General features: G+C 31.2%; 2 protein-coding genes across 2 annotated transcripts; one reads left to right on the top strand and one right to left on the bottom strand.

The window, feature by feature from the left end:
• The first annotated feature begins 981 nt into the window (after positions 1-981).
• LOC130938290 (zinc finger protein BRUTUS-like At1g18910) lies at positions 982-12669 on the top strand. The gene is made up of 12 exons (XM_057867145.1): positions 982-1353; positions 2713-2931; positions 5841-6035; positions 6113-6459; positions 6620-6842; positions 7234-8888; positions 9403-9621; positions 9718-9852; positions 10012-10246; positions 10346-10405; positions 11623-11694; positions 11786-12669. Exons 1-12 carry the CDS (start codon positions 1069-1071, stop codon positions 11885-11887), a joined length of 3747 nt encoding a protein of 1248 aa, XP_057723128.1. The 5' UTR covers positions 982-1068; the 3' UTR covers positions 11888-12669.
• A 1406-nt stretch (positions 12670-14075) lies between these two features.
• On the bottom strand, positions 14076-15143 carry LOC130960905 (LOB domain-containing protein 27-like). Its single transcript, XM_057886426.1, has 2 exons — positions 14344-15143; positions 14076-14178 (listed from the first exon to the last, which is right to left on the bottom strand). Exons 1-2 carry the CDS (start codon positions 15141-15143, stop codon positions 14076-14078), a joined length of 903 nt encoding a protein of 300 aa, XP_057742409.1.
• Between the last annotated feature and the right edge of the window lie 1783 nt (positions 15144-16926).

Genomic DNA, 16926 nt, shown 5'->3' with positions numbered 1-16926 from the left:
GTGAGATGATTTAATTTAGAGAATATAAATTAGACCGTATTATTTTTAAGAAGTATAAAAATTAGACTGTCAAATTTTTAGTGTCTGATTTTTGTACTCAGATCTTCTGATTTGTGTTTAAAAAATTAAAAAAATTTATAGTACACAAATGAAACCGTTCGATTTATGTATTTCAAATTTTTTTAATTTTTTAAACATAAATTGGAGAGTTCCGTACTCCAATTTTTTTTTTATTTTTTAAATACAAATTAAAAAATTCGATTTATGTATCTTTTATAATTTAAAAAAATACCAAAAAATTATAATATTAAAATATATTAATCATTCCACTTTTGTATTTAAATTTTTTAGCCACAAAAAACAGTTTTATTAGGCGGGAAAAAAGGTAATTAAGAAAAATTATAAACTAGACAACGTTGTCAGAAAGCAAAGGATCTGTTTGGGAAGTTTTAAAAGTAATTTTTTTAGAGTAGTGGTATTAATGTTTGGTGCAATTTTTAAAATCAAATTGTAACTTTCTAAAAAATTATTTTGGAGTTTATACAGAAGTTAAAAAAATGACTTCTCTCACAGTGCTACTACTTTTTATCACATTTCTATAAAATAAATATTTTTAAAATTAAAAACTCAAATACAAAATAATTTATTTATATACTATTTTTAATATAATTATTTATTATTTAAGTTATTTTTTTTGGCCAAAATCTATAGTTGGCTCGTCTTGTTCACGCCTTCAATAATTACCGTCCTAGATTTAAAACTAAAGAGATAAAACAAGGCACTCTCCATGCCGCTCTCGCATATCATATTCCAATACCAAGCGCCAAGACGCAAACAAGCCTTGGCCCTTTGCTCCAACGTCCCTTTCTAGCACTCGTGGCAATGGCCACAACAATATTATGCATATCACATTCAACTATTTTTTTAAATTTCAACGTATCTTCTCTTAAAAAATACTCCCAAACCGGCTCTAATAAATTCCCTTCAAAGCTTCGTATAACCTCCCCTTTCTCTCTCTCATTTTTTATAACCGTTTGATGGTGGCTTCTGCCGCAGACCTCGCCGTGGATGGACGGCGGCGATCATTCTTCTTCCCTCTCCGATAACGATGAGGACGAGAACGAACTACCGGACATTCTCTCCCGAGTTCGACTCGTCGACGCTCCCGTGCTCTTGTTTGTTTGTTTCCACCACGCTCTTCGCTCTGAACTCAGCCAGCTCCGCCGCTTGGCGGAAACGGCGTCGTTCGATGATCGGTCCCAGGAACTGAGAGGAGAAGTTATTCTCAAGCTTCAACGGCGGTTCCGGTTTCTTAAACTTGCTTTCAAGTATCACTGTGCTGCGGAAGACGAGGTCAGTTCTAACCGATATATGAACTTATATATAAAATAGCTACTAATCATGTTTGGTTGCTTAGAAAATCTGAGGAAAATAGGGAAAGAAAGGAAATGTTGATACTGTTGAGCTCATGAAGGTATAGATAGTAACTAACTGCTTGTTGCCTTGTTTTGCTAAACTGTGCGTTTAATTGAGGCTTGAGCTATCAATTTGTGTTTGAGCTTTTGCTTTATTATTATTGTTATTGTTGTTGTTGTCAGCGTTGCAAATCGCGAAGAAGAGAATATAGATAAACTTAATAAATCATGGATTTGTATGCCTCGTGATTAATTATAATCTGTCTGCGATGGTTGAGGAATTTGGAGTTCCAGTTCATGAAGTTCGATCTTAATCCAAAATTTTGCAGAGTCTGTTTTGTGTTGGTTGACAATCGAATAATCTATGTCTACCAAAACTTGTCTGGTTCTTAGATGATGATGCTATTTTATTTTATTGTTTCTATTAAATAAACTTTGCATGTTACGTCACAGTGTATGCAGCGTATAATTGGCCTAAAATTTGTATCTAAGTAGGTTCCTGTTTCAAGTCCAAACAAAAATAATTGCTAATTGTCCGAAAGAGAAGCAAACATTCTAAGTAATTCGTATACAACAATAGTGTTCCACGGATTATGTTGGGAAGGTAACTTAAAAAAATATTCGTATTGGGAGAAGTAGCTATATCAGTATATTCTATACTGAAAGTTACGTTGGTCCAAAATGATAGGATATAAATACCAATAAAAAAGTTTTAAGAAATAGCGGAATAACCTTGCACATTTGCAATTTGCAATTTGCTAGCAAGTTACTTGAGTAGTTGAGTTACATTTTCGTTTGTTAATACTAGTTTAACAAGTAAAAACTATGATATATTTGAGCAAAATTATTGATTTATTTTATTTGTTAACGCTAGATAAAATTTCAGCTATAAGAGTTGTGCGTATTTGTTAAGAAGAGATTCTTATACCAATTATCTTTGAATAAATGCTAAAAACTTAATAACTAAAGTTACTTTATTTAACATAATATTTATGATTTTGTTTGGCTAACATTTATAATTATATATTTATTATACTTAAAATTATACAATTATTTTTAATGTTAAATAATATAAGTTTCAGCTATATATAACCCTGAAATTTATTTCTTTAATTATCAAATGAAGTGTAAAATTTAATTAGTGTGATTTATATTATATCCTATTGTATTTAATAGTAATAACTGATAGATGTAAAAGGTAACAACTAAGTCTAAATAAATAACTGCGATTATCATCCATCTAAGCTAAGGCTCGCTCTTCTGATTCCTGAATATAACTTCACAACTTTTTCCCCAGGTTATCTTTATTGCGTTGGATAGACACGTGAAAAATGTGGTATCTACATATTCCCTTGAACATAAAAGCACCAATGACCTCTACGATTCCATTATTCACTTATTGGATGAGCCGATGCCCCTGCATAAGAATATTTCCAAGCTGTTCCAAGAACTTGTGTACTGCATCGGCATCTTGCAAACTTCCATCTACCAACATATGCTGAAAGAAGAAGAGCAGGTAGTTGATTTCTATTGTTGTAGTTTATGAAAATGGTTAGATAGAGAATTATGTGTGTTTTTACTTAATTGATTAATCTTTTGAAAGAATTAGTTTGACGACATAGTATCATCATTTTTCTAATCTAATTTAGTTAAGTCATATGTATGTCTAGTTTTACAAATTTTACGTACTAGAAGTCCAGATATATTACAAATCTCACATCAAACAATGTGAAGCAACTCTTCACCTTTTGAGTTATTTTTTAGAATTCAATTAAACCTTATTTTTAATTGAAAATAACTGCTATGTTTTGGTACCAACGGGCTATAACTCAAATGGAATAGTCTCTCCATTGTCATCTAAAAATTTCGAATTCGAGTACCACTCTTAACTTTGAAAAATAACTACTATGTTTATGATTTTTTTTTTTTACTTTTGGTGTCTTGTTGCTTTCAAGATTTTGTTTAGAGAAATATTATTTCAACAATTCAACCATCACGGAAATAAAATGGTTTGTATGGAACAACTTTTAGTAGTTAATTTACACAAGGGTAAAGTACTAAATATTTTTCTTTAGTTCTATAGAAAATATTTTATTTATATTATAAAAAAAATAATAAATAAATGTATTGATGTATCATATTGATTTTGTGCCTCTAGAATTTGTACTTGTTTTCTAGATTATTGATTTTGTTCTTGTGCTGTTGTTGTAGGACATTTCATTAACTATTTAATTTTGACCTCACTGTGGGACTAAATTGATGCTAAATAAAACATTTTTGGATTCAAATAGAACACTTTAAACCTTAAAGATCAAAACAGAATTACTCAAACATAGAGGACCAATTTAATATTTTATCCTTTACACAAATAATTTGTATTGTTATTAAAAATTGTAATTTTAATTTATAATTTAGAAAGTGATAAAATCAAAATTGGGAAAAGAATTTGTAAGACCCACATTTTTATTATTCTCAATAGTCCAAATAACTAACACTCCATACTCTATTCCTCCTAATTTTAAGTCAAACGTACCACAACTTACTTTTAGAAAGGGAAAAAAAATACAGCTCAGGAAAAATACCGAAAAGCTTTTGCTTAAGTTTTAATTTTAATATTATTTGAACTCTCTTAAAAATTGGTAAAATTTATCGTCAGTCACTTTATTTATTCAAGTGATATTATTCATCACTTAAATATCTTTGTAAAGAAGGTTAACGTTATGTTTTTTAAAATATTGATATCGTATTTTTGCAAAATATAACAATTAAAATATATTATGTGTTACATCTCATAAGATCGGTTAATTTATATTTTTAAAAATAGATTTGACCAACATCATAGGGAGTGGGGTGTATGTAGTTTATTTCTATTATAATAAGATTTAATAGTTTTATTATTTCTTGTAATTTTACAAATTTTTAATTAAATTTTATAATTTAAAATTTATAATTAAATTTTTATATTAAATATTTACTAGTTATTATTTTTAGCATAAAACACAAAATATTAGAATATTTACTTTTAGAATATTTCATAATGTATTTTATATTAGATGCAAAAATAAAATTTTCAAAAATATTTTGTATTTTTAACAAAAATAGTTTGAGGGGACCTAATTTATAATTTTTTTCTAATATAGAAACTCAATTATAAACTTTTACATTATAAAGACCTAATTAAAATTTTGATAAAACTATTAAAACTAATAGAATAATTAAATCACACAAAAAAAATCTAAAATTAAAAATATTGTAAATTTTTTTTTAAAAATTAAAAATAGTTATAAAAATTTGGCCCTCCTGATATTAAAATTCTGGTTTCGCCAACCCTAAACATTCAAATATAAACAAATATAAATTAATTTACACATTCAAAATATATAAACTAGTTTTGACTACTTTTATAATTATCTCTCTGAAAAATAAGTAGAAAACTATTTGTCCAATCTTTTTTATTAATATTAACTAATATTTTAGGCCAACATATTATTTTTATACTATTAGAATTTAAATTTTAAAATTTAGAATATAAAATTTAAGATTTAAAATTGATAAAATATTAATAAAAATTCATAAATTTTATACTCATATAGCATTATTCAAATAAAAAATATTCTCAACATAATATAGGCCGATCCAAATAAACTTTAGAGATACTCATACTCCTAAAAGCTAACATTGCACAACCAATATTGTTGATAACTTCAACACGAGGAGAAAAGAAAAACATTTAAAAAGTTCTTAAAAATAAGAATATTCAAAATTTAATTAAAAAAATGTTCAAAATTTAAATTCAGCAAAAATTTATTTTTATTGTCCTTCGTACTGAATTTGCTTGACAACCTACTATATGAAAATAACTACTATAAGTCTATAACCTTATAGTGGATCAGATGACAGGGAAATACTCTCAAAACAAAAACATTAATATTATTAATCTAACCAAGGATTGAAGGTCATCGTGTGCTAGCATTCAGCAGACATTGATCTGACAAAGAAAAATGATAATTGGGTAGTAGTTACGATTAGTTGTTTGGCCAACACTATTAATTGCTTTACTTTTAAGCTTGTTGGTACATACAGTTATTATCTGTCATAGCAGTGTATGAACCATATGATGGGTAAAACAAGACAACAAATCGTACGAACTGATCATCTTTCTTGACCTATATGGGCTACATAGCATCTATACTTTTGGTAACATATTCTTTAATATTGTTGAGAGTATCACATCACCTCTAAATGGAACTTAGCCTTTATAAGCGCTTAGACATCCCTCACTCTCATATATTAGTCTTTGGAGTTGAATTAAACCTACTTAATTCAAATAAAAAGATGTATCCTGGTTCGAGTATTTTTTGTACAATGTGAAATTGAATTTCAATAGTGACATTTTTGTTATCAAAAAATTGTATATTGATGCAGGTTTTTCCACTGGTGCTACAAAAATTACCTACCGAAGAACAGGCTTCGCTTGTGTGGCAATTCATATGTAGTGTTCCTATAATATTGCTGGAGGAACTTTTGCCATGGATGGTATCCTTCCTTTCCGAAGAGAAACAAGCAGAAGTCACTCAGTGTATAAATGAAATTGCACCAATTGAAAAAACACTCCAAGAGGTAGGCCCCAGTTCACTGCTTGATTATCTCTTTCTATGAACTTTGTGTATTTTTCTAATTCAGATAACATATCGAAGGTTTTGGTTTCTTGGATTGGAAGCAACAAACAAAGCTTCACTGAAGTCTCTTTTAAGGATGAAGTTCAAGGTGGTGCTCAATCCTTAGATATTGCAAGATCATTTCCGTTGGGTTCTTGCAATAGGAACTTCAAAGAACTTTCAAGTCAGATGGAAGTGAATGGCCCAAAAGACAAAGATGGGACAACCCAGGTTAATGTTCTTCATCTTTGGCATGATGCCATCATAAAGGATTTGGAAGAAATTCTGAAAGAACTTTGTTTAATAAAAAACTGCAGCTGCTTTCAGAATTTAGAATCACTGCTTATCCAACTGAAATTCTTTGCTGATGTCCTCACCTTCTACAGGTAATGCCTCTGACATTTTTTTCTGTGCTTGTCAAATTTTATCTAACTAATTCGTTTTAGCCAAGTTTTTCTTGCTAAAGTTCATGAACAACTATCCTTCGCTTCTTTCTAAAATGCTTGTTCAATTGTCTGATCATTGAATATGAATTTCCAATCACAGCAATGCTCAGAAAAGATTAGTATTGAAGAAACTTGCTGGTGACTGGTTGTCAAAGTCTACGGAAAACTTTTGTGATGTAAGTCACATTGAAGATTTACAGCAGTTGTTATTCTATAGATCGGAAAGTGGAATGCCTTTGTGCGAATTCGTAGGGAACCTTTGTCAAAAACTTGAATCATTCGTATCAAGGCTCAGAAAACAATTTGCCTTTCAAGAAAATGAGGTATACCTTTTTCTTGGTTACAACTGCACTGTACTTTTTAAAGTCATTACTTGGTTCTTAGTTTCTTTTACCAATCAAGGAAGGGAACAAGAGAACATCATATTAGTACATATATTATGATAGGAGATATACGCATATTGTGGTTTTGAAACTATTGTATTTCTACTAAACGGACCTACCAGCATATGCATACACATTCGTTAATTAAGTTATTCATAAATATGGTTCTCACTAGGAGAGAAGAACGAACAAGAAATGAAAGGCAGAATACAACTAGTGATGTGTCTAGGAAAAGTCTAGTTTTGATTACTTCTTCTTATGAAAACATTGTACTTCCTCTATAAAGGGATGCTTAAAATGTTTGAAATTTTGACACCCTTATTTTTATCAGGTATTTCCTGTCATTAGAAAGAATTGCAGCAATGGGATGCAAGAGGGACTTCTGAGCTTGAGCCTGTATATGATGCCACTTGGGTTAGTAAAGTGTGCTATAACTTGGTTTTCAGTTCACCTGCCTGAAAAAGAATCCAGGTCCATTCTCTATTTCAAAAAGAAAGGAAATGATGTTGTCTGTAAAGGTTTTGCATCGCTCTTACAAGAGTGGTTCCGCATTGGGTATTCAGGTAAAACTGCTATTGAAAAATTCCGACAGGACTTGCACCATATGTTCAAAAGCAAATACTCTTTCTTACCTGAGCAAATCAAGAAAGCGCCTGGGTTTTCTTTAAATTCTGACTGCCTGCCTCATAAGGTCTCTAGCAAGATGTGTCTGTCCTATCCCTCACCTTCGGGATCCAACAAGTACGACACACCATACTCCACAGGAATTAATCTGCATATACTTTTTCCGGCCACAGTTGTTAAGTTGCATCAGAAGCTGGGATGCCATGCGGCAAATAGTTCTTCTGTTTCCTTTCTTGAAGATCCAAAACCAATTGACATAATATTTTTCTTTCACAAGGCTATCAAGAAAGATTTGGACTACCTAGTTCTTGGCTCAGCTCAGTTAGAAGACAATGCTGAGTTGCTTATGGATTTCCACAAGCGATTCCACATCATATATTTTCTTTATCAAATCCATAGTGATGCAGAGGATGAAATAGTTTTCCCAGCTTTGGAGGCAAGTGGTAGGCTAAAAAACATTAGCCATGCCTACGCTTTCGATCACAATGTTGAAGTTAAACACTTCAATAAAATATCCCACATCCTTCATAAGATGTCTGAATTAGATATTTTGGTTTCTACATCCTTGGTAAGGTATCAGCATTTATGTAGGAAGCTGCAACAAATCTGCAAATCAATGCATAAATCACTTTCAGGCCATATTGACCGGGAGGAAGCAGAAATTTGGCCTCTAAGTAGAGAATTCTTCTCAAATAAGGAGCAAGGGAAGATCATAGGATGCATGCTTGGAAGAATAGGAGCACAGATATTGCAAGATATGATACCTTGGCTAATGGCATCGTTAACACAGAAAGAACAGCATGTTTTAATGTTCTTATGGTCCATGGCTACTAAAAATACAATGTTCAACGAGTGGCTAAGTGAATGGTGGGATGGGTACAGTATAACTAAGCCAGAAGAGGGAACAAAGCATGCACTTAAAGAGACTGTTGAGCCACTGGAGATAATATCTAAATACTTTTCTGAAGAAGTTCTTGATGAATTACAAGAAGAACCCTCATCCAACACAAATACTGATTTTCATCAGAAGGATCATATTGGTGATAATGTCCAGCTGTCTAACAACAAATTTGATGGCACAGTTAAGGTTCAAGCTGCAGCACAGAATAAAAATGAAATTTCAAAATCCACAAATCGTTTTCATGATAACAACAAACATGGTTGGAATCAAGAAAAGGAAGGAATCACAAATCCAATCAAAATTGAAAATCAATCATTTCAATTTCGTCACAATTCCAGGCATTATGACCGGCTTCTGAAACTGAGTCAAGATGATCTGGAGAAAGCAATAAGAAGGGTAACTCGCGATTCCTCCTTAGATCCTCAAGAAAAGTCATACATAATACAGAACCTGCTAATAAGGTAGGTCAAACACATCTCATGTTCTGAAGCATCTATTTAACAACGTTGCTTTGTTTATTTTTCTGTTAGTTTTAGTGTCAATAAACTATACAATGGCCATGATTCTTGGAAAGTTTTAGTTCATAACTACTTATTTTGCTTTTAAAGAATCATATAATCAAAATGCCAAGAGTGTTTTTAGCTAATTTTGTACGTTTGTTACATAAGACTATCAGAACACAATTTAATAGCAAGGCTATGGAATCTCGTTTTTTTATCATTGAAATTTGCAAAGTGGTAAACTATGCATCACCAAGAGGATCAAATCTATGTGTTAGATCTGAATAGCCGTGGAATATACATGAATTATTGCAACATGCATCAGAGAATACTGATATTTAAAATCAACTGAAGTTAGCATCCTAACTTTTAAGTATACATGAATTATGTGGAACTTATATAGTTTTATTCTACTCTTCATGAACCAATGGAAATATGATGGAGGAATTTGACATTAATATCTACATTATTTCAGCCGTTGGATTATTAGACAGAAGATATCCTTTACAGAAGTTGATGTCAAAAATGATGAGCAGGAATTTCCTGGGAAGCATCCATCCTATAGGGATCCTCTCAAACTAATTTATGGTTGCAAACATTACAAGAGAAACTGTAAGATTTTTTGCCCCTGTTGCAACCAACTTCATACTTGCATACATTGCCATAATGAGGTATCGGACCATATAATTGACAGGTAAACATGCAGTCAGTTAATATTTTAAGTTTTGAATTAAGAAATCTCCTTTCACTGAATTCATATTTAAACCGATTGCCTAATTATATATTTTAGGAAATCTATTACAAAAATGATGTGCATGGAGTGCTTAAACATTCAGCCCATTAATGCCACATGCTCAACTTCTTCCTGCAAGTTAACCATGGCAAAATATTACTGCTGGATCTGCAGATTATTTGAGGATGAAAAGTAATGTAACTTAATTTCTCTGGAACTTGTGCTTTGTCACCTTTATCTAACTGTTTATCTTTCTGCTAAGCTATCCAATTTTGTTAGTCCGATTAATCTTTTATCATTTAAACGAAAAACTATTATTGCAAAACCGCTAATACTTGAAATCTTGTACAGGGAAATTTACCACTGTCCCTATTGTAACCTGTGCCGAGTTGGGAAGGGCTTGGGTACCACGTACTTTCATTGCATGAGTTGCAATGCATGTATGTCGCGTAGTCTTTTGGTACACACATGCCGGGAAAAACATTTAGAGGACAACTGTCCAATTTGTCATGAATATATCTTCACATCCCTGGCTCCGGTAAAAGCCCTTCCATGTGGTCATGTGATGCACTCAGCATGCTTTCAGGTACTACTACCTTAAAAAGTAAAAAATATATAGAAAAGCTCCTCAAGTATGCAGAAAACAAAGGCAAATACTTATTTGTATTTATGATGATTCTTCCAGGAATATACCGGCTTTAACTATACCTGCCCCATATGTAGCAAGTCAATTGTAGACATGCAGGTTAGTTATTATTTGACTTTATTCCTTATCCTGTATGTATGTATAAGGAAATATTGTCCACGTAGCTTCAAGTACATTTTATCACTGAAACTTTGAGAGGACAACCTTATAAGTTATATGCTATGATGCATGGAGATGGACACGAATATGAAAGGACACGGCAATATACGAATTTTAAAATCTTATAAAATATTATATATATAAAATATAAAATATTGTTTAAATAAATTATGGTTTGAATTGGTTTTTTTTGAGTTAAAAAATTTTTTGTTTTAATAAAATACTTTTATTTAATATTAAACCTATTTAGCTACATCTTTTAAAAAAATTATTTTTATTAAAAAAAATAAATTATTTATTTTTTCTAAAATTAATAATACTTTACTTTAAAAAATAAATAAAAGACATTTTTAACACTTAAAATATTTTTTTAAAAAAACCTATTTTACAAAATATTTTGATGTATAAATAGCATTTTTATATATTAATATAGAGAAAAAGAGTCACAGAACTTGTTTAGATGAGTTTTTATAAAAAAAAAAAATCTTTTTTCAAGTGATCTTTTTTTAAAAGATTTTTTAAAAAAATAAAAATAATATTATGTTTAAATATTTCATATAAAAATATTTTTTTATCTAATAATTATATTTAGGTATAATAATATAAAAATATTTTTTATTTATTTATTATGTTAAAAATATTTTTTAAATAAAAAATCTTTAAAAAAATATAAATTATTATTTTTAAAAAATTATTTTTTTTATCTTTTAATAATTTTATTTTTATTGCTAAAATTTTGTCAAACTCGTCAAATAAACTTAAGGACACCCAAAGAACTTAAGGAATGTTTCTGGATCAAAAGACAGAAATAAAGCATTGTTTTAAAAGTGGAGTTAAATTTTGTTTCTCTTGTCTCTTTGTATTTGTATTTGTTACTGGCTACCAAACGACACGTATTCATTGGAGAACTGCATAAGCGATCCTTTTTCCCGTTTCTTTCTTTTTTTTCTTTCTTTCTACTTTTAAGACTTTGTGAGATTCTATCACTTTATTCTGTAATACGGGATTAGGAAACTCCTAGCAGCTGTTCACGATTCAATTTGCCTGTTTGAATTAGCAGAACATCCCAGTTGGTTTTCCATTTTTGTTATCAGTGCTCCAATTATCTTGGTTGTAATCATCATTCATCTCTCTAAAGTCATGAGAATGTCTTTCAGGACTATTTTAAGAAGTTAGATTCTTTATTGGCCGAAGAGAAAATGTCTGATGAGCTTTCCAGTCGAACTCAGGTTTGTCAACTATTTTACTAGAATCATGTCTGATATAAACTTTACAATGTTATGAAACGTATATCTTTGATTGACCCTATGAAAACTGTAGGTTATATTATGTAATGACTGCGAAAAGAAAGGAGTAGCTCCCTTCCACTGGCGTTACCACAAATGCCCTTATTGTGGTTCCTACAACACCAGAGTTCTATGAGACTTCCACTGTGAGAATAATAAGTACCTGCGTCTCCTTAGCTTCTGTGTATTAAAACATTATATTGTACTTTATGTTTTGAAGTTTGCCTTCTATGGCATAGGCCAAAATAATAGTATTCTGATGCAAAAACAGTTATCTTGTTACCTATGAGATGTACTGATTTAAAATCTAATCTTGCTCCGCAATTATCAAGAATCATCAATGCATGATCAGTTTGCAAATCAAGAAATGCTAGCCGTAACTTTCCATTCATAGAGATTCGCCTTCTAGTGCTGGTTTTGCTTTAGTTCTATCTTGGTTCATAAGGTGTGAGTATTTTGCATTTAGGACCTGCAAGATGTCTTGGGTGGATATTGAGATTTGTTTAAAAATGTGTGGGGTATAGTCAGGTTGGGTCGAAACTCGAAACTCACCTTATTCTACCTATTGCCATCTTTAGTGGCTGCCAAGAAAGCCGAGATGATATCAGATATACTGGCGAATTAAAGGAGTGAGGGATAAGCCTAAACTTCATAAACTATAATTTTGACATATTTGATCATTTCATACAGCACTACAGCAGCAGTGTTTGTCTGTTTGACCACAACCAGAAAAAACTATAATAAGGAAGTTATATGTTTGTGTATGACTTTAATTGAGAAGTACAGAGGATAGAAGTTGATGTGTACAGCACAAAGTGACACTAGGGCTGGCATAAAGAATTAGTGAATGCATTTACAATACTTTCTATACTTTTGATTTTGTAATATGATAAAAGAAAGGAAAAATGGTTACTACGGAGACTAGGTCTTTGCCCAAAATCATAGGCATTGTTTGATATATGACCCTACCCTACTAGAAAAAAGACTTGTTATAGTTCTTGTAATTTTCTGCTGGTTATATCTCTTGTTTTATTTTCAATAATAAATTTGAATCTAAAAAGGCTTCATTAATGAAACAAAAACTTCAAAAAGGAGGAACTTGGTGAGTGATATTGATCCATATTTTCCAACAGTAATTTGCTAGTTTCAATCGTAGAAGTTTTTCCCAGGCACTAATAATGAGGTTCAGACTCAGTGCACCCAAGGAATACCACACTTCTCACATTTTGATAATATATGGAGATGGATAATTATTTACAACATGAAAAGCAAATAATATTAGTATTTTCTTATTTGATATTGAAGAGCCTTCATCAATGCATAGAACCAATAAACAGCAATCCTATACAAAACTGTTTTATTACTTAGTCAGTGATCTTCAAATACAGAAATAGTTATAACATGTACAGCAAATTGGAAGGCAGTTAACCTCTAGTTTCAAAATGCATGCATGGTCTGGTAGATTTAAGTACATTGAAGTTACTCTAGAAAAGATCTTCATATTGTGCCATATGTTGATTCAGATATATCCAACCCTCCAGTGCACTTCAGTTAGCGTATTGATTGTCAAATGAGTGTTTAATACTTTGATTTATTTAAGCTTTCTTCACCTATGACAACAGAAGAATGTTCCGGAGTTATATTTTTAACAAAATGAATTACGATATTGTTTCCAGATTTACTTGCTTTGTTGAAAAAACAGAGTAGAAAGACCAAGTCTTTTTTATAGTGTTAAAAGTGTGTAACAGAAGAACGGCCTGCAATGTTTTTAAGAAAATATTAATTTAACCACCATACTGGTGCTTGATTTATATTCTTTACGTGCTTTTTCATGTTATGTCTCCTTTCAATTTCTCATATAATGATGCGCGATATGGCTTAGGCCTGTGACGGCACAGTTAGCTTTTTCTTGATTCATAAGGCTTTGTTATTGCAATAAGTATTTTTTCCGAGATGATGTTAATAAATATTGGAAGGAAATATATAAAGTTGCTCCCAAATTTTTATGGACTTATGCTGATTTTTTCCCCCCGAAAATAGAGCCTTTGTATGGGTATGTCAGCCCTCAAAGTGTTAACATTTAAGAATGGCAGTAGATAAACAGAACACAAAATTGAGGAAAACATGAGGTCTGTATAATATTCTCTTGCACTACATAAGCCATGCAATTGATAGATGATAAAAAGTATGTGCTTCTTCTATTTAAAATGTTTACAAGTTAAGGATCGAAAATTTAATAATCAAAAGCAAAAATGAATCCAAAAAGGAAAGGAAACCTATTAGATCTTTTCAATTTGTTCAAGGGGAGGAGCGAAGCTCACTTATTAGTTGACACTGGTAAGGCTGAAGCATGCGGCAGCACTCTTCAATTCATTCTCAGCAACGTGCTCGGTGCACTTTCTTGAATCTTTCAGTGATTCTTCTGAGCTGCAAGCAGATAGATATAAAGTGCAAAAAAATGAGCATTTTCATTTTATTGGAAATTGTCATTTGTATTAAATGAGCAGAGATAGATTATGTAATTTCTGCATAAAAATTATCAAAACTTATAAGTAGCTTGGTTGATTATTATGCCAAAACTGATAAATATACCTTGATTCATAAGCCTCCTTGGAATAAATATATGATTGCCTATCATCAATCGTTTCGAAAAATGGATGCATCTCATCATAATCCCCAGCAGCTTCTTGGTGCATGGATAGTGCCTGTGAGGTAACCATCTGAGACTGCATTGCTATGGGACTTCCATTGTTATTTGCATAAGGTACCCACAAAGGATTTGTTCCATTATTGTTGTTTTCCTTGGATTCAATGTAAAGGGAGTTATAATCCACACTGTTGCTGTTGGAATATGAATGTTGCTGTGACACAGGCAAAGCAGCCACAGAAGTATTGTAAACCTGTTGCTGCTGCTGCTGGGGCTGTGGCGCGTGATTAAACAGCGGAAGAGCATTGTTGGCAGCGCGTGGCGCCATTCCCAACTCTAACTGTGATGCAAGATCATCAGGAACAACGTGATGAATCCCTTGGTGCTGCTGCTGTTGGTGTTGCCTGCACATCTCAAGCTGCTGATACACAGCATGAAGCTCTTCTTCGTGCAGCCAAATTTGGTTTTGCAGCCTGCAAATTTCTTCCACGCAACCACGAACCGGGTACTTATCGCGATAACTAGCTTGAACGATGATGGACTCCATAGCATTCTTCTTCTGACTAGGATCCACGTCCTTTAATATTTTCACAATGTTGCTCACCCCAAATAGCTTGTGGACATTAAGGAACACTTTTGGTTGGTCTGCAGGGAAGTATGGTGCAAGAAGACACTCAGGAGTGCACTTTCTTCTCTGAAATTTGCATGCAGCGCAGGCCTGTGTGGTTCCACCCTTAAGGGTCATGGTTGTTTAATTTTGTTTCCACCACCTAACTCAGATGCTGGAACCTCTGAGGAAGAGAAAAGAAATCAACTTGCAACAATGGTGAAGCTTTTTGGCAGCACTGAAATGATGGGGTATGTGTTTGCATTTGATTTTTGTTGATCACGTCCAATTCAGAGAAGGCTTTGCTTTCTGTTAATATGCGGATCCTGCGGAGTGAATGGAAAGACCGAGTAAAACAAGAGAGAATATTAATTAGTAAGTGAAAGAGAGGAGCCAAATGTTTGGAGTTGGTTCTTTTCGAGTGATACCGTTATTAGGGACAGGTGTCTTGAAATGGTAGTCCTGTGTTTTTTGGAGTTACCATATATAGTGGTCGTAGCAACTTTTAAGTGGCGACGTGGTTCTTTTCCAGTACCAGTAGTTGGGGTAGTGGTGCGTGGGTTTCTTTCTTAGTAGTGCTCTCTCTCTCTCTCTCCTCCCATTTTCTATATTTGAATTTTTGGGATGCTGGTTGTTTCAGTTTCGCAGAGTTTTTTGGTTGGACACAGTACGGGATAGGCGCACGACACTTTCTTGTTAATTACCCACTTTTATAGGATATGGCTATGGTTTAGGGTAAAGTTAAGAGAATAAATCACACAATCTAAAGTTTTTTTTTGGTGACTACACAATCTAAAGTTTAATAAAAAATTTCACTAATCATTGTTTTGAAAGATGTTAAAATGATACTTATCTCTCTCTTATTTATAAAATATATACTCTTTTTTTTATAATATTTAAAAAATTTTATTTTTAATCTATTTTAAATTTCTGTATTAATTAATGTTAATTTGTTTTTTTTTGTGATTAAATTTTATTTTTTAAAATACTCTTTAAAAAAATTTTATTAATTAAATTGTATATTTATACCAAAATATTTTTTAAAAAATTTAAAAAAATCTAAAAAGAAAGCCATATGAGAAGGAGAAGTATGAATCCTTCAAAGACAACTTTTAGAAGCAAAGGTGACTATGATTTGTGTTTTTGAAAAAAATAGTTTGATCATTAAAAAATAATTTTATCTTATAAAAAAATCATTTAATTATTAAAAAAATTAAAAAAATTTTAGTAAAAAAATAATTTGTTAAAAGGTATTTTGATAAACAAAATTTAATCACAAAACAAAATAAAATTTTGCTAAAAGATATTTTATAAAAAATAATTTTTTAAAAAATGAGTAAAATTAACGTTAGTCAACACAAAAAATTTAAAATTAATTAAAAGGTGAATTTTTTAAAAGTTATAAAAAAGGGAAGTGTATCTTTTACAAATAAAAAAGAGGAGAGTAGTATTTTAATATCTCTAAAGAGAGAAGTGCAAATTTTTCAAACTTAACGGCTAATATAAATAAAATTTTACATTTTTATAAAAGAAATTACACACCTATTTAATTACGTAATGTCATATATTAGTCTTTGAATAAACTAACTTGGGTTGGTCGAGTGGTCAGCTCACTCGTCCGCTTAAACAAGTGTCGGGTTAGAGGATACCGTGGGCAACAAAATATTAGTCTTTGAATACTTATCTAAAAAAACGAATATAATTAAAAAATTGTATAAAATATTTTATACTGACTATATTAAAATTAAACTCATAAAAATAACAAAATATTACTGAAAATTTTAAAACATGATAAAAAAATTCTATGAAAAGTAAATGGCAAATGTGAATGCACTCCATAAAAAATATAGAGTATAATACTCTTTAAAAAATGACTTATTATTATTAGAGATAATAAATAAAGTAGCCGATTATGGATTTT

Source organism: Arachis stenosperma, chromosome 1, assembly GCF_014773155.1.
Source record: "Arachis stenosperma cultivar V10309 chromosome 1, arast.V10309.gnm1.PFL2, whole genome shotgun sequence".
Classification (NCBI taxonomy): Eukaryota; Viridiplantae; Streptophyta; class Magnoliopsida; order Fabales; family Fabaceae; genus Arachis; species Arachis stenosperma.
Note: the sequence above shows the minus strand (reverse complement) of the source record. Positions and strands in the feature narration are given on the sequence as shown.